Genomic DNA, 24,401 nt, shown 5'->3' on the forward strand with positions numbered 1-24,401 from the left:
TCTGTTGTCGCTGGTTTGCACAGTCCCTTAACCAGACTGTGATGGGTGCACCCTCTTTCCCCTTTGTATCAGCCCCAGCGGAGGGTCTGGTGGCACAAGGTATGGATGCAGCATGATCAGTAAACCCGCATGTGACTGAATGTGGCCCACCCGGCAGAGGCTGCACAGGCCTGGGCACTAGAAGTCAGAGCCAGGGAGTGCCCCGCCCCCTCTGTGAGTGAGGGCTGATCAAGCAGCTGGGGACCGGACACCGGACAGACCACTAGGGATATTTCTCCAGATGTCCTCCCTCCACACCCCGTCCCAGAGGCTCTCACCAGCTCCAGTTGCAGGGGCACGATCCCTCTCTCCAGGACCTGGGCCAGCAGGCAACGTTGGGTGTCACTGAGCACCGTTGAGAGATGGGGTTGAGGGCCACCGGTATCCTGTGTCTCTCCTCACGGGCCCTACACCGGAGTGGCTGGGATACTGGAGCCCTGAAGTGGAGACAAGCTCCACGAGGCACCTCTCAGGCCATGCTGAGAGTGTTCAAGGAGGTGGGAACCGTGCCTGCCTTGGAAATGCCCAGTAAGTTGCCACCCCTTCCAATCCCTCATTGCCACCCCTTCCAATCCCTCAGGTTCCCTAAAGTACGATTCATGAGGCGTGTATGGCGCGCTTCGCTTTGCAGAGGCCTTTCACATGAGCTCATCTGCTCCCCAGTGGCTTTGTGAGGTGGTTATTAGCCAGGATAATGGGGATTCCTCATCCAGTCAGTGGCAGAACGAGGATGAGAACCCAGGTTGGCCTGATTCCAAACCTGAAGCTTCAGTCTTGGGAAATAGCATCCCTCTAGCCCCATGGGGGCATCTCTGCCCCTCAATCTCCTTTTCATGCGTGAGGAGGGACCTAATGGATGTTGGGCATCCATGACGTACAGACATGAGTTCAGTAGATCAGGCATGTGGGAAACAGACCACAACCCCTGCTTTCAGACAAATGCAACCCCACTTGCGTTTCTGGCACAGGGAGACTGATGACAAGCAGTAAACGCAGTTAGCCCTGGGAGTATCTGGGAGGAGGAGGAGTACACGAGGCAGAGGGACCATCTAGTGCAAAGATCCTGGAGCAGGGGCAGGTCTGACTTGCTCAAGCAATGACAGCACAGAGGGTGCTGCGGCTGGCATGCAGGAAGCAAGGGGGGAGAGTCAAGAAGGCTGGTGGTGAGGGGGCTGCCGGGGTCCAGCTGGGGAGGCCGATGGGGGGCTGCGGCCTCTCTGTGTGTGGTGACAGGTCACGGCCTTGCTGGCCAGCACCAGCAGCTGGGAGGAAGCGCCAGTCCACTGTGGAGCCTTCATAGAGGAATGGCTGCTGCTTCACTTCTGGCCCCCACATCACATGCTGGTTCCTCTTTGGGGGATTCTCACCCAGAACCCAGGGGAGGGGGTACTTGGAAATGAAGATCCCAACTTCCCAAGGTGACACCAGAATAGCCTGGCTCAGTCTTCAAACCCTCCATCCTCCGGCCTGCCCCAGTGCTTCTGTCCACACCATTGGCCACCAGTGTGGGGATCCTGATCCTAGCTCCCTCAGGGAGCCTCGCGTCCATTCCGGGTTGGAGCAGGGCCTCTATTAGACACTCTCATGCCGTTGGTAATTCTCTGTCTGTATCAGTGTGACGTCTGTCCCCACTACAGACTGAAAGAGGAGAGCAGCTGCCTCCATGTCTCCTGGTGCCTTGTTGGCACACAGCGGGTGCTCGGCAGATCAGTACCGAAGGAGCCTCCTGCAAGGTGAGTGCCACTTACCCTCACTTAATGCACAAGTAAAATGAGGAAACGGGCTGTGCTTTTCCATGCTGACTCTGGGCAGAGCTTGGACATGGAATCAGATGTGAGTGGGAATGGCCTGGGACCATCGGGAGCACAGAACAAACAGGAGAAGGCTCTCTTGGAGGGGCTGGACAAGGATCACAAGGGCTGCTGGGCAGGGGCCTTCTCTCCGGACTCTTCCTCCTCCACCCAGCCCCTCGTGCATCCCTCTTACCCATGAGAGCTCCAAGAATGCAGAGGATGGCCTTGCCTTTCTTTCTTTTTTTTTTTTAATACAATGATTTATTTATTTATTATTATTTTTATGATAGTCATACAGAGAGAGAGAGAGAGAGAGAGAGAGAGAGAGAGAGGCAGAGACATAGGCAGATGGAGAAGCAGGCTCCATGCACCGGGAGCCCGACATAGGATTCAATCCCGGGTCTCCAGGATCGTGCCCTGGGCCAAAGGCAGGCGCCAAACCGCTGCGCCAACCCAGGGATCCCCTGGCCTTACCTTTCAAGGTCAGCAGGCTGCCTGAGGGGTTCCTGATGGTGCTTAGGATGAAGCCCCCAGGGCCACCCAGGTATCCCAGCACCCCAGTGTCCAGGGCATGTTCCAGTTTAAGGGCAAGAACAAGGGTAAGCAAGGGAAGACAGGCTGTGGGTCTCCTCCTCTGCCTCCTGCCCCTGCACCCTACCCCCCTGCTCCTGTCCCACACCCCCTGGCACTGTGTCCCCTCTGGTGTCAGTGAGGATATGAGCCTGGGTTCTAATATCAAGACTGCTGAGCCGGGTCCCTCCTTTGGGCTTTAATGAGCAGAGGCTCAGTGAGTATCTGACATGACAGCTGGCAAAGGGCTGTGCATGGTCACCACGGGCCGGCGTCACCATGCCATCCAAGGTTGGGTGCTGCCGAGACTCAGAGCACATCCTGTCCTGCTTCTCATTCCTCTGTTCCTTCCCACTTTCCTGGATCCCAGTCCCCTGTCCCTATCTGGCCTGTGGGCCCCTTACCGTGTCCTCAAGTTTCTGCAGGGCTGGAGGGTCTTGGAGCAGCTCTTGGAGGGCACTTAGCAGTGGGTGTCGCAGCTCTGCGGGCAGTGTGGCCAGGTCCTGCAGCTGGGCACCCACCTGCCTCTGTAGGCCCTGGAAACTGGGCCCATCACCTAGGGCCCAGCTGAAGGATGAGCCTGTAGAGAAAGAGGAGAGGCGCCCCTGGCTCCTGGGCCCAGGCCCCCGGCCCACGGCCAGCCTGTCCAGATCCTCAGCCTAACCAGGAGGTCCTGGTGTCATGGTCCTGGCCTGGTGAAGCTCCCACCTCATGCAGAGCGTTCTTGTGTGTGCCTACTTTCCCTCCCTCCTTCCTATAAGCATTTATTGAGTACCCACCACTTACTAGGTAGCAGTCATGGATCTTATCCTTGCCTTTCCCTATTTTCTGCACCTCACTCTCCTTCCTCCTTCTCCACCTTGCCCTCCCTACTCCGCCCTGTTCAGGGCCCATGCTTCAGTTAGAAGACAGCCCTCCCTGCCCCTAGAGTGACATGGGGTGACATGGGGTGATGGCATGGTGGAGGGAAGGGACCCCAAGAACAGTGTTAGGGCATTCTCTGTGGGAAGGGATGATTTGTGGTTGGGTTCCAGGCCCTGGGCAGGGCTACTCACCTGCACTAATGTCTCGACTGAGCTTTCCTTCAGGCAGGTACAGAATAGCTGTGTGGAAGCACAGGTAGGACAAAAGAGGAAAGTGCCTGAGAGGAAGGCAGTTAGCAGTTATGGGGCTCCTACAGTGTGCTGGCCAGGGACATCACAGCTTTATCTCCTGTGGCCTCACGGCACCCTGTGGGCTGTCAGCATGAGCCCGTTTAAGCATGAGGCTGCTGAAGTTTGGGTCATTTGGTGACGTCTCCAGGGTCACACAGAGGGCAAAGGGCAAAGCCACCATTCAAACCTCAGTGCACTGGACTCAAGCTCATGCTCTTTTCGTGAGGACAAGGGTGGCTGGATCCTCCTCTTCTGCCCACCCAAAGTCAACCCTGCAGATTCAGATTCAGCTGGCCAGATCTGAGAATCAGAGCTGTCCCACCCGGGGCTCAGTCCCCAGCCTGCCTCTGGGCTGCAGCATTGATGGGACAGCGAACCCCCAGCTTCCTACTGTCACCCCTAGGCCAAGGATGGGCAGGACCACCCAGTCCACATGATTCTCTGTGCTAGTTAGGTGTAATAGCCCTTCCTCCCATCAAATGCAGCTCCCCTCTGGGCCAAGTGGGGTGCAGACTGGGTTGTAAACCCCCCTGGACAGCTGATGTCAGGGCCCTCTCTGCACATCAGATCCTCTTAGTAGCTGCCAGAAGGCAGAGTTGGCTGGCTGAGTGCTCAGACCCCCAGGAAATAGCTTCCCTCATCCTCTTCCTGCTCCATTCTTGCAAGTGCCCTCTACCCCTCTGCCACCCCTCCCAGAGGGAGAGTCCTGCTGCTGTTCCTGCACCTCTAGCCTCCACTTACCCCAGCAGTCCTCTTTGATCACCAGCTGCAGCACCCTATAGGCCAGGACAGTGCCCCGGGGGATGGTCACTGTCTTCTCTTTGGCCATGTGGCTCTGACCCTGGAGCTGGGAGGGAGGCAGGGAGGACAGGACCTCAAGTCCACACAGGATTCGAGGACCTGCAGGAAGGTGTCTTCAGGACACACAGGAGCAGGAGACGGGAGACACAGGAGGAGGGATTGCAAGAGTCTCTTGATGATCAGTGTAAGGTCTTTAGAGGTTGGAGAGGGGGGGAAGATCCAAAAGCAGGATGTCGGGGGACACTCAACATGAAGAGCAAAATAAAGCTGCTATCTTGGAATACACAAGATATTTCCAGAAAAAAAAAACCTAAGGCATTCTGGGGTCAAAGCAAGACGTATTGTCACGGGTAAAGCTCTAAATAAAGTCCCATAGCAAAGAAATAGATTTCATTTAGTGTTGTTCAGCACTGTCCAGAGTGTGGAGTACAGGCTTTGGGATGTGCCTCGCTGGAGTCATGAGCACAGCAGCTGGGCCACCTCCAAGTGGTCTCTGAGTCATCACTTGGAGGCGGAGACCATGGTGCAGCTGGGGCAAGCGCAAGGAGGCACGGGGGCCCACTGGAAGCTGGGGCTCCTGACGTGGCACCAGTGGTGTCACCGTTACCACCCTACTCCCACAGGGAAAATGCAGTTTAAAGGCAACGGTAAGACGGGGCGCCTGGATGGCTTGCAAGTTGTGTCCCGACTCGATTTTGGTTCAGATCATGATCTCAAGAGTCTGGGATCAAACCCTGCATTGGGCTCTGCGCTCAGTGGGGAGCCTGCTTGTCCCTCTGCCCCTTCTCCCACTCATGTGGGGGCAGTCTCTTTCTCTCAAATTTATAAATAAAATCTTTTTTTTTTTTTTTTTTTTTTTTAAAAAGCAGCTTTCTTCTGGCACGTGGCTGGCCTGCATAAAGACGGTGAATCCAGCTCCTCTGCCACTAGACGAGGCTGAGTAGCCAGGTTCTGGCCAGTGGGATGCAAATGGAGGTGGTGTGTGCAGGTCCTTTTCTTCCTTCTGCCAGCTGCAATGTGGACATGACAGATGGACATGTCGGACCAGAAGGTGGCAGCCATACATCGAGGGTGGCAGAGTGACAAACTAGAAGGAGCTGTGTCTCTGATCACTACGACCTGCCACTGCAGAGCCACTGCCTTAGGCTCCTATCTGGATTTTTCCCTGAGACAGAAATCGTTTTCTTGTTTAGAGCCACTGTCATTTCAAGTTTTCCATCACTCACCACTAGGGTGACTAACTGACCTGGTTTTCCCACCCAGAATCCCCTCGCTCAGGCGAACTGGGAAGGTTGGTTACCCTACACTGACCCCAGGCCCATGACACACCTGGAGTCCCACGTCGGGACTTTAATCCCAAGATGGTTCCCTGCTCCCCAGCTACCCCCACCTCCCCTTGTATGGTTCCCTGTCTTTCCCACAAGTGGCAAGTGGAGTGAGTCTGCATCGTTTAACATTAACCTCCAGATGGTCCTCAGTGAGAAGGCCGCTGTCTACACTACACACATGGTGGTGTAACAGGTTTGATTCAACACATGAGTGTTGGAACCAGCTCATCCCAGTCTGATTTTAGCCACACTTGCTGGCTGTGTGCTTCTGAGCAAGGAGCTTCATTAACCTTCCTTTTTTTCTTTTCTTTTCTTTTTTTTTTTTTTTTTGAGAGAGAGAGACAATCTCTCCATATAGGAGATCTAAGCGCAGAGCCCAAGGCAGGGCTCCTTCTCACGACCCCAAGATCATGACCTGAGCCAAAATCAAGAGTCAGGTGCTTAACTGACTGAGCCACCCAGGCACCCCTGGCCTCTTTGAGGTCCAGGTCCGGTACCGAGAGAACCTGACATACAGCACCTGCCTTATAGAATCCTCAGAAGGGATGGATGAAAAAAATTGACAGAGAACATTTTGTTCTCTGTGTTCCAGCATCTAAGTATTCAGCAATGGCAGCTGGAGACTGACCAGTAGGTGACCCAGACTCCCCAGCATTCCTTGGCGCTGAGAGGTGAGGCCAACAGTGAGGCTGAGTCACAATCGGTGGGAGACGAGAGCCCCAGAGCCCCACGATATTGGTGTAGGGCCCACACCTCCCTGCATGACCTTGGGGACCTGAGGCTCACAGGTGCTGTATGGCCTAAGGACTGAGCTGATGAGGAGCAGTTCCAGGCCTTACAGGCACGTGGAAGGAAACAGAGTGTCACGGCACCGGTGTCGTCAGCACCTTCCCTACACCACGGCCTAATCTCCCCTGGTTCTGCAGCCCAGCCTCCGGGGCGAGAGCCAGCAAACTCAGAGAGCCGGGTGGCTTGCCTGAGGCCACACAGCTGGGCCAGGTTCCAAAGCTGATACAGCGCATAGAATCACCCGAGGGAGTTAGAAAAAGACCAGCCAATAGGGCCCATTTCAGACCAATGAAAACAGAATTGGGCAGGGCACTGTTGGACACTGGTATTTTTTTTTTTAAAAAACCAAAACGGCTTTCCCACTCCCATAGGTAGCTCTTCATGACTTCACAAGATGTCTTTATCCTTGACACACCAGTTTTGATCCGTCAAGGCCCGTGAACAGCTCTCCAGGATCAAGCCCTGGGCCAAAGGGGGCCCTAAAACCGCTGAGCCCTCCTGGGCTGCCCTAAAGGGCATTCTTGACATTATAATTCACCTGCCATACAGTTTACTCCTTGAAAATGTACAAATCAGTGGCTTTTAGTGTATTCACAGAATTGTGCAGCCATGACCATGGTCAGTTTTAGAACATTTTCATTACTCCCCACCCTAACCACTGGTGTACTTCCTGGTCTCTGTGGATTTGCCTATTCTACCTATTTCCTATGAACAGGATAATATAATATGTGGCCCTTTGTGTCTGACATCTCTTAATAATAAGCTTGCTCAGGTGCCCTGTGTAGCTCAGTCCCTTTAAGCATCTGTCTTGGGCTCAGGTCATGATCCCAGGGTCCTGGGATCAAGCCTTGTCTGGCTCCCTACTCAGCAGGAAACCTACTTTTCCCTTTCCTTCTGCTGCTCCCCCCAGCTTGTGTGCACACTGTCTCTGTCAAATAAATTAATAAAATATTAAAAAAATAAAAAAATAAAATATTTTAAAAAATAAGCTTGCTCAATTTTAGACATTCTTCATGAACTTATACCAGGGAAGATGAGGACTTAGGGTCCCCTTAGCTCTGCACCACACACAGGTCCCATCACAGTTATGACTATGTGAACACTTCTCAGCTATTAATAAGCCATAATTATTTCCCTTTCCTGTAGGACTTTTGTTTCTCATTGTCATTTTTTGTTTATTTTTCCTTCTATCTTCAGTGTGTTTGTATCTAATTAAATCCAAACTGCCAGTTCCTTAAGTCTTGTATTAAATACCTCAGAATTGAGGTATTCTATCAATTTCCTCTTCTGGAGAAATCTCCCCCAAAGCCTTCCTCTTTGCTCAGATGGGGACTACTTGCCCTCTGGCCCCCATACTGTCATCCTGGGCATCCCCCTGTCTCTGTTCTACACTAAATCTTGTTTTCTCTGTAGCCAATATCTTCCTCTTGGGTCTCTCTCATTTTACTGTATCACATTGTCTCATAGCTTTCTGGAAAATGGAACATAGACAGTAATTTAAAAAAATCTGCCTGAAAATGCCCTTTATTCTACCTTCAAATTGATGTAGACTTCTAGTTAGAGATAATTTTCCATCAAAATGTAGGAAGTCCTTGTTCCATTGCTTCTAGTTTGTTATGTGGTTGTAATTTAAAGTTATTATTATTTATTTTTTTTTAAGAGACCGAGAGAGGCAGGGGGGAGGCAGAGGGAGAGAGAGAATTTCACGTAGGCTCCCTGCCCAGTGCAGAGCTGGAGGCCAGGCCAGAGACTGAGCCACCCAGATACCCACTTAAAAGTTATTCTTTCATTTTGGTCTTTTGTAAATAACCTTTGTACTTTTCCCTGGATTTTTACTTTGTCCTGCATGTTCTGAAACATCACCCAAATGTGTTTTGGTATGGGCCCGTTTTCATCCATTTGTGTCAAGTATGCGATGGGCTCTTTAAATCTGGAAACTCATATTCTGGTTATGGAATATTTTATTGAATTATTTTGTTATTGATTTCCTTTCCATTTGTGTGTGTGTTCTCTTTTTATTTTGAGAACTTTTTTTTTATTTTAAAGATTTTATTTATTCATGAGAGACACAGAAAGAGGCAGAGACATAGGCAGAGAGAGAAGTAGGCTCCTCGCAGGGACCCCAATGCGGACTCGATCCCAGGTCTCCAGGACCACGCCTTGGGCTGAAGGCAGGCACTAAGCCGCTGAGCCATCCAGGATCCCTGAGAACTTGTTTTAACCAGCTGTTAGGCTTCCTAAGCTACTCTTCTCAATTTCTTATTTTTTCTTTCTTATTTTTCATCTTAAGACTTTTTACTCTACTTTTTGGGAAAAATTCCTCAACGTTACCCTCTGATCCTTCTATTGGGCTTTTGTTATATTAGTTTTAATTTCTAAGACATCTTATTTTGTTCTCTCAATGTTTCTTTTATGTTTTAAGCTTTTATTTATTTATTTGAGAGAGAAAGAGAACGTGTGTGCACAAGTAGGGGGGAGGAGCCAAGGCAGAGGGAGAAGCAGACTCCCCACAGAGCAGGGAGCCCAATGTGGGGCTCCATCCCAAGATCCTGGGATCATGACCTGAGCCAAAGGCAGACACTTAGCCAAATGAGCCACCCAGGTGCCCCTCACTGTTCCTTTTAAAACAGCTCAAAAAAGCATAATTTGGAAAAGTCACACATAATGATCAGTACACAGTTATAATTTTGAGGGAGCTAATTTTATTTTAAAGATTTTAAAAATGTATTTGAGATAGAGAGAGAGCACAAGCTAGGGAGGGGGACAGAAAAGCGGACTTCTTACTGAGTAGGCAACCCAATGCAGGACTGGATCTTAAGACCCTGAGATCATGACCTGAGCTGAAGGCAAATGCTTAACTGACTGAGCCACCCAAGCGCCCCCTCCCCGCCTTTTTAGAGAGTTTTTTTTTTTTTGAAGCAATTCCAGACATACAAAATGTTTCAAGAATTGAAAAAAAAAAAAGAGAAAAAGCCCAGATGTCCAGCGACTGAGGAATGGATATAGATATGGTACATATATGATGTACTACTACTTAGCCATCAAAAAAATGAAATCTTGCTATTTGCAACAACATGGTTGGGACTAGAAGATACAATGCTAAGTAAAATAAGTCAATCAGAGAGACAATTATCATACGATCTCACTCATGTGGTATTTAAGAAACAAAACAGGATCAGAGAGGAAGAGAGGAAAAAATAAAACAAGATGAAATCGGAGAGTGAGACAAACCATAAGAGACTCTTAATCATAGGAAATAAACTGAGGGTTGCTGGAGGGGTGGAGGGTGGGGAGACGGGGTAACAGTGATGGACAAGGGTATTGGATGTAATGAGCACTGGCTGTTGTATGCAGCTGATGAATCACTAACTTCTACTCCTGAAACCAATACTACATTACATGTTAATTAAATTTAAATGAAAAAAAGAAGAAAACCTCTTGTTTTTAAAATCTGATATCTGTCTCTCTACCCATTCATTAGTCCCCTTATTTTATGATGCATTTTTAAAAAGATTTTATTTATTTACTCATTAGAGACAGGCAGAGACATAGGCAGAGGGAGAAGCAGGCTCCCCCTGGGGAGCCCGATGTGGGACTTGATCCCAGGACCCCAGGATCACGCCCTGAGCTAAAGGCAGATGCTCAACCACCGAGCCAGCCAGGCGTCCTTATGATGTATTTCAAAGTAAGTTGCTGATATCAGTACGCCTCACCCCAAACAATTCATATTGTTACTGGAGTTTAATATTGGTTTACGTTGTTTTGGAGTAGCATTGCTGTACAGCGAAGTGCTCACATCTTTAGATACTATTTGATGAGTTTTGACAAATGCATGAATCTTCATCAAGGTACAGATCTTTCTGTCATTTCAGAACATTCCCTCAAGTCTACTGACTCCTGGCTGTGTCTGACCTAGAGTGGCAGAAGTTGTGGTCCTAAGTCCTCTGAGCTCACCAGGGACACTTCCAGTATAGACTGGTAGGGCCTGGCCTCTCTGACTGCCTGCTAGCTGCTGCAGCATGGAAAGGGTCGCATACAGGGCAGACAGGGGCTGCTTGACTTCCAGATCCCAGGTTGACCTGGGACTATTCAGCTCCATATTCAGGCCACACTCCTGCAGCAGGCCATAGGTGATGGCCAGACCTTCACCCTGGAGTGGGGCAAGGAGCTCAGGTTTGAGGGTGAAGGGGATGTTCCAAGGGTATTTGAAGTTGGGCTCCAGGATGCTCCTTACCTAGAATAAACAGCATCCCACGTTACAGGTTAGCATTTGAGGTTGGGAAGAGAAAATTGGTCCCAAGAGGGTCATTCAGGGTAACTGAAAAGGACAAAAGCTTTGGAGTCAAGTGGACCAGGAGTCATATCCAGGTCATATCCTGTGATCAGTGTGAGTGTGGACACGCAATTGGAAAATGCTGAGCATTGGCTTTTCAGCTGCTAAACAGTTATACTAACGTTTCCCTTGTAGAATAGTGGCATCTGGAGCAGGATATGTATTCATGTGCGCACATGTGTGCAATGTGTGTGTACATATATATGGATGTCTGCCCACACATATGTATTTACATATACGTATGTGGAGAAAGGGAGAGCAATTCTCAAATGGTAACTGCTTAAGTAAAGCAGGGATATGACTCAGAGCCCTTGGGTTCCCAGACTTGGGTTCACTATATAGCTCTTTTAGAACTGTGGGGGCCCCCCTGCAGAGGTTGCCATGGAAATGGAGACCCTCCTGAGATAGACTTACACCCGCTGGGACTGTTCCCCAGAGGCAGTTGCAGCCAGGGATTTCCCAGTTGCCATACAAAATCCCATCTCCCTTCCTGGCAGAAACCTCCATCATGATCTCTTTTTTTCATCAGAGCCATTCTTAACTCTGATTTTCTCACCCTCCTTCCTGGATGTTGGCCCCTGGGGATTTCTCACCAGCTCCTGCTGCTGGAGGAGGATCCTCTTCTTCATGGACTGGGCCAGCAGATTGTGTTGGGTATCACTCAGCACTGGGAACAGGGGGACATTTGGAGAAAGAGAGGGATGAAGAGTCAGATTTTCCTCTCCCCACTGTGAACTAGGAGACCTCCTGAGAGGGGAACTCTGAGGCAGGCAAATAAACCATTGGACATGGAAGTCAATTTCCCTGTACTAAGTCCTCCTCCTATTCTTGGGATGGTCTCCAGGATGCTACATAACATGGTCCAGAGGAAGGGATTCTGAGGCTGGAGCCTGGAATCATCCACCCACAATGATCTGTTGGATGTACTTGGGCAGATCACTTTCTAAACCTAAGGCTGGTTCTCTGTTAATGCAGCAAATTTATCTCCCTAAGCCCTCCAGACTTTGGAGAGAGCTGATATGTGAGGATAAAGATCATGGTATTTGAAGGGTTTTGGAGAGGTGGCATCTAATCCATGGCTTTCAGGAGGTCTGCAGGCCAAACCGTTGACTTTCCTACATTTCTTCCAAATCACTCTTACCTATTATGGCTTCGAGGAGGTAAATGATGGAGGATCTTCCCTGGATCCATAGATTTCTTGTGTCCTCTTGTGTCTCATTTAGGATTTCGCCACCAAAGCCATCCAAAGGATCAAAGGTGTCCCCATCCAGCTGTAGGAGACTGGTAGTATTGGTAATATGATACTACTACTACTACTACTGCTACTACCTCAACTAGTATTGTTAAGTAATTTTGCCTGTGTCTTCTAAGTCTGTAAGTCATTGATGAAGCTGTAAGGGTCAGTGCACTTTACTTGCCCCAGGGGATTTGGCCCTATTGTGCCTGGGGCCAGTGTCCTGGATCTCTGACATCCTACTCTTTCCCCTGGCATTGTCCCATTTCCTTTTCGCCCATGTGCATTGGTAGCAGTATCGCCTAAACCTGCCCCCTTTACCACTTTTGATCAGCCCTCAGTAGCTGTAGGAACCCCTCACCCTGTCCATAAGTTCCAGCAAAGCCTTTCGGTTCCCAAGCGTGTTCAGGATATTACGGAATATGGCATCCTGAATGTCCTTTGAGAGCTCGTCCAGGGCCTCCACTTCCTGGAAAATCTCTTCATGTAGTTGCTTGAAATCTTCTCTCAGGAATCAGCATCAACCAGAAAATGGGTACAATTCTTTGATTAGAACATTCCTGCAACGATCAGCCCTTTCCCACCATGTGAGCCCTTTTATCAACTAAAGCATCTCTGTGGATGGCACATTTGATCTCCAGAAATAGTTAAAATAACAGACTAGCAAATAGACAATCCTAATGCTATGAGATGAGGGGGGTTTAGAATACAGGGAGCAGAGATGGAGATTCTGGACAGGGGTCATGGGAAGTGGAAGAAAATGACTAGGTGCTCATTACTGGGACATATCTGACATAACGTGGATTCTAATACTGGGCTCTGGGAAATAAGGATCTCAAGTGCTCTGGGTTTACATCTGTTAAATGGGGATGTTAAGAGGATTCAGTTGAGTTTATGTATATAAAATGCTTGGGGGATCCCTGGGTGGCGCAGCGGTTTGGAGCCTGCCTTTGGCCCAGGGCGCGATCCTGGAGACCCGGGATCGAATCCCACGTCGGGCTCCCAGTGCATGGAGCCTGCTTCTCCCTCTGCCTATGTCTCTGCCTCTCTCTCTCTCTCTCTCTCTCTGTGACTATCATAAATAAATAAAAATTAAAAAAAAATAAATAAAATGCTTGGGGTAGTTCTGGGTACACGTGAGCTATCCTTATCATGTAATTCTCCCTGTATTGTCTATGTCCATACAGAATTAACCAAGGAACGGATTCAGGGGCTCTCTGCTTCTCCTAGCAGATGTCAGGTGACCTCAAGATGATCCGCTAAGTGAGGGGCCACCAGAATGGAGGCTGCAGTGACAACAAGCATTTCTGTTTGGTTCACCTGCTGTATCCCCGTTGCTCAGGATAATGCCTGTTGCCCAGCTCTTTTTTTTTTTTAAAGATTTTATTTGTTTATTCATGAGAGACAGAGTGAGGCAGAGACATAGGCAGAGGGAAAAGCAGGTTCCCTGCAAATCCCTCCCTTATCTCCTGATACGAGACTTGATCCCAGGACCCTGGGATCACGACCTGAGCCAAAGGCAGATGCTCAACCACTGGGCCTCCCAGGTTCCTCGCCCAGTAAGTTCTTAATAAATGTTTGTTGCAGGCGTGCACAGATGAATAAAAGAATGAATAAGTGGAGCTGACCAAAGCGTATATTTGGACATAGAGCTCAGTTTTCTGAGTCGCATGGAAACTCCAATTTGGGTTCTCAGGTTTGTAGTTTCCTATCCTAGAGGCCTCTTAATTCCCTCTTAATAAGCACTCACCTTGCCTAAAAGGTTCCTGTGTTCTTCCTGGAAAGAGAATCACAAGTGATCATCTCTTTTCTCATGCTCAAATATGCTTTTCAGACACTTTGGAGGGTTCTGTCCTCTTACCGCTTCCTCTTGTTAAACTTCCTGCCCCAACCTGGGTCAATCCCTCCACCCCCTTGGCCTTCCTGGACCTTTCCTATTCCATAAAAACTAGGACCCGGCCCTGGGGGCAGTGGTGGCAAAGGCCCAGGGCAATCTGCCCTGGTCACCAGATGAGTGCAGGATGGGATCCTTATCCTTACCTTCAGCAAACACATAAGAGGTGAATACCTCTTAGGGGGATGAAACCACTGTTGATGGTGCCTGAAAGAGAAATTACATTCCCCATCCAATAGGTAACTTCTGAAGCCATTTGGTTTCTCTGACCTTCTTTTTTTCTCTGACCTTCTGTCCTGACTTCCCTGACCCCCTCCTTTCCTTCTACTCCTGCCCTTTGCCCAGAGGTCAGATCCTCCCGCCTTAGGTAAGGACAGCAGAGGCAATCACGTGGGGCTCTTGTGCAAGGTGGTGTCATGGAGGATCCAATCCCACCTTCCTGGCTCAAAAATCACCCACTCACTTGGAAGTGATTTCAACTGCATGTGCAGTTTCTCTGGAAAGAAAGAGAAGTGAAAAAAAAAAAAAGAGAGAGAAGTGTTTACTCACAAAGGTTTACTCTCCTCTCCCCCTGCCCTAACCCTACGGTTCTCCCTCCTCTTCTTACCCCCGCCCCTGGATTTCTTACCTCTTCCCACTACTTCAGGTGACTTGGTGCCTAGGCATATGGAGACCCAGGCAGCACCCCCACAACCCTATCTCAGTGGCTAGGGGCCGGTGCCAAGGTCAAAGGCAGGGGAGAGTAGGAGGCAGTGATGAGACTGGCTGGAAAGGTTTCCCTATGGGTCTGTGGGGGCTGAGCCCAATGCACAGCTCTTACTAGCATCCAAAGGGGGTCAGGGTTCAGCAGGGTCTGCGTGTAGGCAGAGAACCTGCCCAGCTCTGGAGCTCACCTTCTGGAAAGGTCTTCTCCTTGTCGTCATCTGAGATGAGAATATCTGGATGGGAAGAAGTCAGGCCAGGAGAGCTAAGGTTATTCCTGTTGGACTCTTTCATATTCCTGCACCTGCAGCCCCAGTCTTCCTCACCCAGGCCGGGCATGGCAGCTTTTCTCAGCGTGGCCTGAGGACCCCTCCTGTCATAGGCACCTGTGATGCTGGCTAAAACTCAGAACCCCGGACCTGATTCTGTATCTTCGGAATTAAATTTTCTGAAGAGGACCCTGGAGCCTGCCTTTTGACCAAGCACCTAGGTTGATCACTGTGCTCTCTGAGATTGGACAACTGGCTCTGTAAGGTAGAGGTAATTGGCTCTGTCCTCCTTTCTTTGGGTAGGATTGTCTGTTTGTTGCCGTTCGTCCTCTCCCCTGAACTCTCCTCCCTCACCTGTGTGCCCCCAATCCTGCCCTCTTCCTGAGTGATTTCATAGCTGCATATTAGAAATGTGCTGAGACAAGATGTTGCAGTGAGGATACTGTAGAGAGTAGTGGGTGAGTGAGTATATGTGTGCATGTGCATGTGTGTGAGTGTGTGTGTGCTGGGGGCCTGGGGCTAGCAAGGGAGGGAGAGGTGCAGATAAAACCCTGCATTATGCTCTTAGGGCATTAGGTCTGCAGTTTTGTTTGGGATCCTGCTGGTTTCTCATGGGCTCTGACCTCAGGTTATGGGGTCTCCCAGGTAAGCTGCTGAGAGTGGCTTGAGTGAGTCCTTGAATGAATACAGGTGGTGGGATTGGGGTGCACTTTGCTCAGTGCTAAGGTCACCTCTGCACTGGGCCCCTTTCCACATGGGAGACTCTGTCTCCTCATAGCAGCATTCCAGGCTGTGCTGGGAGGGGGCCATGGGTAGTGGGATATGTGTGTGACCCCAGAGCTGGGAAATGTCCTCAGCCTTCTCCATGAATGGGCAGAGCAGTGGGTGGAAGCATGCTGATGCTCCTTCCCTCTCGTTTCTTTTCTGAGGAGAAGCAGATTCCCTCTCCCCATCTGCCTCTTTCAGCCTCTGCTTACCCCAGCCATTCTCCTTAAAAACCAGCTGCTTCCTCTTGTAGGCCATCACTGTGCCCTGTGGCAGAATCAGTCTCTTCTCTCTCACTTTTAGACCCTCTCCCTGGCCTCGACCCTGGGGAGAGAAAGCAAACAATATGCCCCATATGCATGTGATTTTAAAACTCAGGTAGATCTAGAAAGCTCATAATCAAAGAACACACCAGCCCCCTGATCTCACCCTCTGTTGGTCCTGATTTCCAGGTTCTGCTCTTTTCCTTCTTGGTTCAGTATTTACCTTTATATTTCTCATTTTCATGATTATTTTTGCAGTGATTTGATTCCCACCCCCCACCCCCACCTCCCCCAGAATGAAGTATATTCAGTTATTTTCTCCTTTGGATGATGAGGATTTCATTGTCCTACTCTTCTCTGCCCCACCTCCACTCCTCCTAAAATGTTCATGTCCCAATATCTAAGTTAATACTCATTGTTTACTGTTGGGGAGACTGCTTCTCCTCACTCCAGATCTTTCTTTTAGCAGTTAATTCCTATGAACCCGGGAAACTGGCCTCCTGTTGGTCTTTCCAACTGGGAGCATATGCTTCAGGTCTTACCTTTCTTGAATTATTTCCTGGATACTTTTCCCTATTTTACTGTGTTAGTCTGTTTTCCATTTCTCTCCTGGACTAACTCTCTAAATTTTAAAATTAATCTTTCCCTCTCTTTTTGCTTACTTTTTTGGGGGGAAAATTTGATTTTATCTTTTGACTTTTCTATTTAAAAAAAAATTAGACTTTTGGTTTCTGATCTGGCATGTAGAAAGCTTGGAAGTTATCATTCTGTCCTAAAATCAAGTAAAAAGCTGAATAAACTTTACTGAGTATATCAGTCTGAGTTTTCCAGAAAAACAGAACCAGTAGGCTGTCTGTCTGTCTATATATTTATCTACCTAAAGGGATTTATTGTAAGGGATCTGCTCATGCAATTATAAAAGTTGAAAAGTCCCAAGATGTGCAGGCACAGGAGAACTAATGGTATAGTTCTAGTCTGAATCTAAGGGCTAAAGAACTGAGAGAGCCCATGGTGTATTGTCATAGTGCAAATCTGAGTCTGATGTCAGAACAGTGTCCCAGATGAGAGATAGGCAGAGAGTGAAGTCTCTCTCCGCCTTTAGTTTTATTCAGACCTTGAGTGGATTGGATGAGGACCACTTAGACTGGGGAAAATAATCTGCTTTACCGGTCCACCCATTTAAATCTCGTTCTGAAACCCCCTCCCAAACACACCCAGAGTAACACTGAAACAAATATCTGGGCACCCCATGGGACAGTCACATTGGCAACATAAAATTAACCATCATATTGAATAGTAATGACTATATTCTAGAGACCTGATAGTCAAAATGTATTATAGTGGACTTTTATGTAGGTGTTGTATTTAATTTTATGTATGAAGGAACCCTATCTCAGAACCATGAATACCATTCTCAGGCAGCCTAGTGAGTAAATAGCTTCCCCAGATTTCAGCCCTATTATTTGAATGTCCTGGAGAATCAAATACTACCTAAGAGAATCAAGTGCAAACCAATGGCATGGGAAACTCTGAGGCAGCCAGGAGCTGGGGGGTGATATGTAAACTGTTTAACAGCATCACAGCTCAAGAGCCCATGCTTAGATTGGCACTGGCTGTGAACAGCTGGGATGGCAGCCGGACACACAGCTGGGCAGTTGCCCTATGCAAAATGCCATAGGGTGTTCTTCTCCTGTCCTCACAAAACCCAGTCCACCCATCTGAACAGGTGGCAAAACAGCTGAACATGGAAATAATCCTCCAAGCTGGAGCTGAGTTTTGTTTCAGACTTGTCCACTGGGTGGTGTCGTGTCCTCCTCTAGGGCTCATTCACAGATCTTGGGAAAGTTAGTGCACATCTCAGTTTTTGTTTTGTCCTGGTTTTTTAGTTCCTAAGTCTCTTAAGTGAGGACATATTACATATAAAATAGATTGGATATAAAATGTCCATTATGACACATACACACTTTATATGTCCCTGAATCATGGTTCATGTTGACTAAATATTTGATGAACTTGTGTTTAAACCGTTTTTAAAAAAATGTGGATATTATAAATTAGGTGCATCAGATGTGCTCAAAGATATTTAATCTCAATCCAGAAAACGTTCTAGTCAGGGTATCACAGTATTTAGGATCTTTGAACTGCTAAGGTTTTGTACTGTGTGGTCCCTTGTTTCTTGCAGCCATAGAGCTGCACATGCATGTAGTAGAGCGGCCATACTTTCAGAGTATCCAGGATCCATCATTTATCCAAAGCAAATATAATCATTGCAAATAGTTAAATTTCTTTTCATTTTATCAATATTGAATAATCTCATATATATTAAAATACTAAAGTGACCACATCAGGATATACCCTCAGGTCAGGAGTCAGGATTCCTCAGCACATGAGAAGTGGGAAATGCTGACCCATTCATTGCACCCCCAAAGACGGGTCCTAATAGGATGCAGAGCCCCTGGGAAGTGAGGCCGGGCTGGCTGGGCTCTTTGTGTTCCCAACCCACTTCAGGACAACCGTGTACCTTGAAGAAAGTATCAAAAGGGAGAAAGCAGCTTCCCCAAACATTCACACTTCTGTTGTCATAAAGCACAGTAGTGTTGGTCAGTTCCACGGTGTCTGTCACCACATAGAGATTATCCTGTCTGTCCCGGCACTTCACCAGAAATAGCAGCTCCGGATCTTGCACTTTCCTGGGGTAGGTGGGAAGAGAAAGGTCATAGTGGAAACGGGATGCTTTCTTAGGTTATTCCAGATTACTCTTCTAGGAACCTGGATGGGGTACAGTGCATCGGGAAGATACTGGCTTACAGGCTAGGTTACTTAGGGCACCAGAACATCTCTGATATGCACAATGGAAGGCCCCCCATTCTCTGACAGGGGTATGGGTGTGGCAGTATGCATCCCGTGCGATGAAAGGTAGGTGCATTTTCCAGAATTATTTTGGTCCTGTTAGGGTAGTTTTCCACTAGTAACTAGGGCCTCTCAGCAGAAGGAGACTGGACGTAGATGAGTCCAGGTGATTGAGAACAGGGCTTAGAAAGCCCTGTAGTCAAAGCTGGCCTCACACCCCCGATGTGCCCTTGTGGAGCAGGGGGATAGAGCATGCTGAAGCAGGGCTGATGCTGGATTATTTTCCATGAGCACAGGTGAGCTTTATGGGCTGACTGTCCTTAGTAGGTGGGTTGGATGGGGAAGGTCTGCAGTGCTGAAGACAAAAGTCTATCCCCATTTCAGTTGAGACTCAAGTCAGATTCTATCCCAGGCCACGCTGGGCTTGGTGCCCTGGTGTGCAGAATACTGAGAGATCCTTAAATTCTCCTTTCACTGCAGGCAGTACTGGGCATCCAGTGGGGGCTTTCCTGCTGCCCTTGGAGACAAATGCAGACTTCTTACCAGGCATCCGAGGAGTGTGTCATCTGACCCCTACTTACCTCCTAAGCTTTGAATCACTTTCATCCTCATTGACTAAGGTTTGGCCTCCCTGGCCTCCCCCTGGCCTTGGAATCATCATCCAGCTCTTCCATGCCCCAGGACCTCTAAACCCTCATTTGAACCCCTTTCCTCCTGCTCCTCCTTGCTTCCATCATTCTTTGGGGTCTGAGATCAGCTGTTAGTGCCACAGAGAAACCTAACCAACCACCAGCAGTGTCTCTTTCTCTTTGTCCTGTTTATTCCTTATCTCAGAGCTCCTATCATGATCTGCAAGTGCCTTCCCAGCTGAACACATTATATGCCCACATCCCATTTATTAGAAATAGCCAACTGCTTCCCCTCAATGCCTCTATATTTAAAGGTTTGACCTCAGGCTTACTTATTTCTCTCAGAGCTAGCAATTAAAATGTATCCTAGAAATTGCCTCTTTCCCTACTGAAATACTGAGAATTCTTTTTTTGTTTCTTTCTGAGCAGTGTAAGAATCTGAGATACTCTTTTGCACCATAAGCAGTCTTTGCAAATGTTATTTTTAATAAGGGCCTTGTAAGAACCCAGGGAAACAAAAATTGTCCAATACCTTGTAAAAGTAACTTTTAGTCTCTAAAAGGACTGTGATTTTTTAACTCCTTGCTTACCTAACAATGTGTTTTGCCTTTGTAAACACACTATTTAAGATGATTTAAGAAGTTGTCTGTTAAGCACTTAGAGGATCATTTGATACCTACCTTTGCCCATGTCCCCTATACATGGAGATAAGTGGAATCCCAGGACACTGCTGCATACTTTATTTATTAATCACAGAGAGTTTCAGATTCTTTGTCTCACCTAAATTAATACTTTTTAAATTTATTATTATTATTTTTTAAAAATTTTATTTATTCATTCATGAGAGACACAGAGAGAGAGAGAGGCAGAGACACAGGCAGAGGGAGAAGCAGGCTCCATGCAGTGAGCCTGATGTGGGACTCCATCCGGGGACTCTAGGGTCACGCCCCGGGCCAAAGGTGGCGCTAAACTGCTGAGCCATTCAGGGATCCCTAAATTTATTTTTTGTTTCCTGCTTCCTCACTCCCTGGTCTTTGCCTGTCCACACTGAATATAAGTGGCTTGGGGTAGAGATTTTTATTGGTCTTGTCATTATTCTATTCCCAGCACATGACAGCACAGTTATGGGTAATTACTGTTTTTTTGTTTTAAGATTTTATTTATTTATTCATGAGACACACACACACACACACACAGAGAGAGAGAGAGAGAGAGAGAGAGAGAGAGAAGCAGAGACATAGGCAGAGGGAGAAGCAGGCTCCAAGCAAGGAGCTGGATGTGGGATTCGATCCTGGGACTCCAGATCATACCCTGAGCCAAAAGCAGATGCCCAACTGCTGAGCCACCCGGGCATCCCAGTAATTACTGTTTTAATCAATATATACCAGATAACTAATAACTATTAGTTGAATGAATGAATGAATACCCAAGAAGAATAGTATGGTCTGAGATGTCATTTTCTGCACTCTTGAGCCTGGCAGTAAAGCCCGCGAGGTGCCTTTTGGCACATGAGGAGAGTTCAAGGGCCTCATTGACCAGTTCTTTCCTGTCCCATGGCCTCACCTCTTTTGAAGGTCTTTCCATTTATGGGGTGGGATGGTAACAGCCTGAAACTGAAGGGAGGATCCATGGAACACAGTAGCTTTCCCTGACACGTTCATTTCTAGGCCAGCGGTCACATTGGCAGAAACCTGTCCCTGCTGGACCACAGTGTCACTGAAGAGAAACGGTCCCATGACAGCAGTTTCTGGGGACAGAAAAGATGACATTAGGTTCAGCCAAGAATTTGCTCCAGAATGGTTGGGAAACCGAATGGAAATCGAATGGCTGAGTCCTGTGTTGCCCTGACCCTCCAATTCATTTACATTTCTCAGTTGAGAAGCTATCACATCAATGGTTAATTTTTTTTTCCTTTAAAGATGTATTTATTTGAGAGAGAGAGAGGGGGTAGAGGGTAGGGGCAGGGGGAGAGAGAATCCTTAAGCAGACTCCTCACTGAGCATGTAGCCCAACAGGGGGTGGGGGTGGTGGGTGCCTTGGTCTCATGATCCTGAGATCATGACCTGAGCCAAAATCAAGAATTAGATGCTCAACAAACTGAGCCACCCAGGTGCCCCTCAGTTAATGTATTAAGTATACATTATTGCTGATGGCAAATGTTTGAATCAGCCTAGGGGTCGGATAACAGGATAGCATCCCAAACCCTAAGCTGTGGTGACATCATGTGTGCACTGGTACAGGGAATCCACAATGTCATCTTTCCTCTGTAGCACGCACAGCCTCTAGTCCCAGGAGGCAGCACCCTGGAGCAGAAAATGTTAAGCTTATGGACCCAGACAGATCTGAGTTTGGATTCTAATTTTACTAGTTCCTGGGTGTATCACCTGGAACAGATTATTTTATAAGTTTCAATTCACAGTTCTGTAAGTGGGGATAATGTCCCTGACTTAAGAAGCTATCCTAAGTATTAGATGAACTAATAAATGCCTGCGTCCTGATATTAGATTTTTTTTAAAGATTTTATTTATTTATTCATAGACGCAGAGAGAGAGAGGCAGAGGCACAGGCAGAGGGAGAGGGAGAAGCAGGCTCCATGCAGGGAGCCCATTATGGGACTCGATCCCCGGTCTCCAGGATCACACCCCAGGCTGCGGGCGGCGCCAAACCGCTGTGCCACACCGCTGTGCCACCAGGGCTGCCCATGATATTAGATTTTTAAGTATTGTAGCTTCTTGCCCAGTGCCTTTTGGCAAAACCAACCCTGATGTTGACCCGTGTGGGTGCCTAAGGGATCCTTGTATGCTGCACTGCCTGTGAGCACATGTGTTTTCTACTCCTTGCCCCCTTGCCCTTGTTGACCATACCGGGAACTGAAGAACTTGGCTCCAGGAGGTCCACGAGGGTGTATTCAGCAGGAATGTCAGGTTGTTCCCAGAAGGGTGAGCGCTTCTTCCTCTTCTGTAATATTGCCAGCTGACGGAATTGGTTGGCATTCGACAGGCATCTCATGGGCCTCAGGTCTTTGTCTCCAAGCTCTCTAACCAAGTTCTTGCTAATACTCTCAAAGAGGGAGGGCATGTTTCTAGGAACAGGTAGAAGGGGAGTCCAAAATTCAGTTGAGAGGGGAAGCTCCCACGGAGCTTGATATTTTTCCTAAAGAAAGGGCAAATATATGAGATTAACTTTGGTCTTAACTTAGAATGGTGACTAGATCATAATTTTCTCAACTTTGGTATTCTAAACACAGCCTAGGCTTTGGAGGGAAGCACTGTTGTGAAATTCATTGCTCTTTGGACTAGAATAGAAAAGCCTGACAGAATCAAGGGGTCAATGAGCACCTGGTTCAGGTGTTGGAAGTGGCAAAGAGAAGAATTTCCCCTCCAAAGGACATCTATATGTGTGTTCCTTTGCCTCTGTAGATAAGATTAAGACAGCCAAGTTGTACAATTTGTATATACCAACTGGAGAAGGGCTTTATATAGGCTTTGTGAATTGTCTAAGTGTAGTGGTGCAAAACTCATGCCCTTGAAGATTTTATAGAATCTTGCTGTGATTGATATAGGACAAGAGAATCACTTTCATGAAGATGGGCTGAAATGGTAAAATAATAAACCCAGAAGCCTATATTGTGCTGGATAGGCCAAGAATCACTAGAAATATAGTAAAGTCAATCCTTCTCCTAGGTGTCAGGAAATTGAATGGGTAGTCATCATCTTGGATGATGCTGTCATGCTTCATAAACATTTTCAATGTCAACAACATGAGAAAAGAACCCAGGATCCCCACTAGTCATGGTATAAGTAACAAAGACCTGTGCTTAAGAGGAGAGAGATGATTCCTAGGGAAATCGATCCTCTGTAAATTGACTTGTTCATTTATTTTATTTTATTTTTTAAAGATTTAATTTATTTATTCATGAGGGAGAGAGAGAGAGAGAGAGAGAGAGAGAGAAGCAGAGGGAGAAGCAGGCTCCATTCCATACAGGGAGCCTGACGTGGGACTCGATCCCAGGTCTCCAGGACCACACCCTGGGCTGAAGGCAGCGCTAAACCGCTGAGCCACCCCGGCTGCCCAACTTGTTCATTTCTTTATTTACTCATTCATTTAGCAAATTTTTAACAAGCACCTATTATATGCTAGGCCCTGTGCTGGAATTGGCAATACCATGGTGAAAAAAAATAGAAATGGTCTCAGATCCATTGAGGCAGTCTAGTGAGAAAGGCAGGTATTTACCAAGCGATCTCATTAATAAATACATGTGCACATATAAATCATGATTAGATCCATAAAGGAGAGGTATTTGATGCTCTCAGAATCTATGATAGATAGATTTTCCTTGTTCTTTGGTCAGGGTAGTTGGGAGGTCAGGGAAGTCTTTCTTAAGGGAGTAATTATTCAACTGAGATATTAGACAATAGAAGTTAGCTAAAATAAGAAGGGAAGGAAGAGGACCCTCAGTGGAATAAACAGCATGTACAAAGGCCTTGTGATGAGAGACAGTTTGGTCCATTCTAGAAAAGCACAGAAGCCAGTATGGCTGGAGTGGAAGAAGTGGTGGAATGGGTGGGAGATAATGCTCAGGAAGTAGATGGCAGTAAGGTGGTACTGTTCTTTAGAGGTTATTTTGAGTCTTTGATCATTCTTCTAAGAGCAAAATAAAATCTAATGAATAGATAATTGTAATAAGGGGAGTGATTAATGTAAAAATGGGTCCCTGGTTGGATGTAACTCTGGCAGGTCAATAGTAAAATCACTTTGGAGTAAAACAGACTCAACATAGCCCCACAGAAGACACAGAGTGCTGTGTAAGACACCATCTCACAGTCCAAAAATAGAAAACACACGTGGGAGCAAATCACCCTTAGTGGAGCTCAATAGACACAACATTCATCAGGATTAGACCTACAGAATGGCATAAAATTGAATACTCTGATAGAGACTATAGGAGAAGTATGTGTAAAATATTAAAAACATAAATAAAGAAACAA

At 47.5% G+C, this 24,401-nt stretch overlaps 1 protein-coding gene across 1 annotated transcript; it reads right to left on the bottom strand.

The window, feature by feature from the left end:
* Positions 1–1,128: 1,128 nt before the first annotated feature.
* GSDMC (gasdermin C) lies at positions 1,129–22,491 on the bottom strand. Its single transcript, XM_041768579.1, has 14 exons — positions 22,278–22,491; positions 20,977–21,160; positions 18,456–18,624; positions 15,638–15,995; positions 14,829–14,873; positions 13,792–13,818; positions 12,403–12,542; positions 11,949–12,078; positions 11,401–11,474; positions 10,429–10,708; positions 4,298–4,456; positions 3,458–3,505; positions 2,807–2,982; positions 1,129–1,401 (listed from the first exon to the last, which is right to left on the bottom strand). The coding sequence occupies exons 1-14, from the start codon at positions 22,489–22,491 to the stop codon at positions 1,129–1,131; spliced, it is 2,277 nt and encodes a 758-aa protein (XP_041624513.1).
* Between the last annotated feature and the right edge of the window lie 1,910 nt (positions 22,492–24,401).

The sequence above is a fragment of the Vulpes lagopus genome, chromosome 9 (assembly GCF_018345385.1).
Source record: "Vulpes lagopus strain Blue_001 chromosome 9, ASM1834538v1, whole genome shotgun sequence".
In the NCBI taxonomy this organism is placed as follows: domain Eukaryota; kingdom Metazoa; phylum Chordata; class Mammalia; order Carnivora; family Canidae; genus Vulpes; species Vulpes lagopus.

Excerpts from the sequence above, each read along its gene's own strand:
- GSDMC (XM_041768579.1), bottom strand. The coding sequence starts at position 22,491 with ATGCCCTCCCTCTTTGAGAGTATTAGCAAGAACTTGGTTAGAGAGCTT. Across the intron at positions 10,709-11,400 it reads TCCTCCAGCAGCAGGAGCTG|GTAAGGAGCATCCTGGAGCC; the intron begins GTGAGAAATCCC and ends TGTTTATTCTAG. Across the intron at positions 4,457-10,428 it reads CTATACTGGAAGTGTCCCTG|GTCCTCGAATCCTGTGTGGA; the intron begins GTGAGCTCAGAG and ends ACCTTCCTGCAG.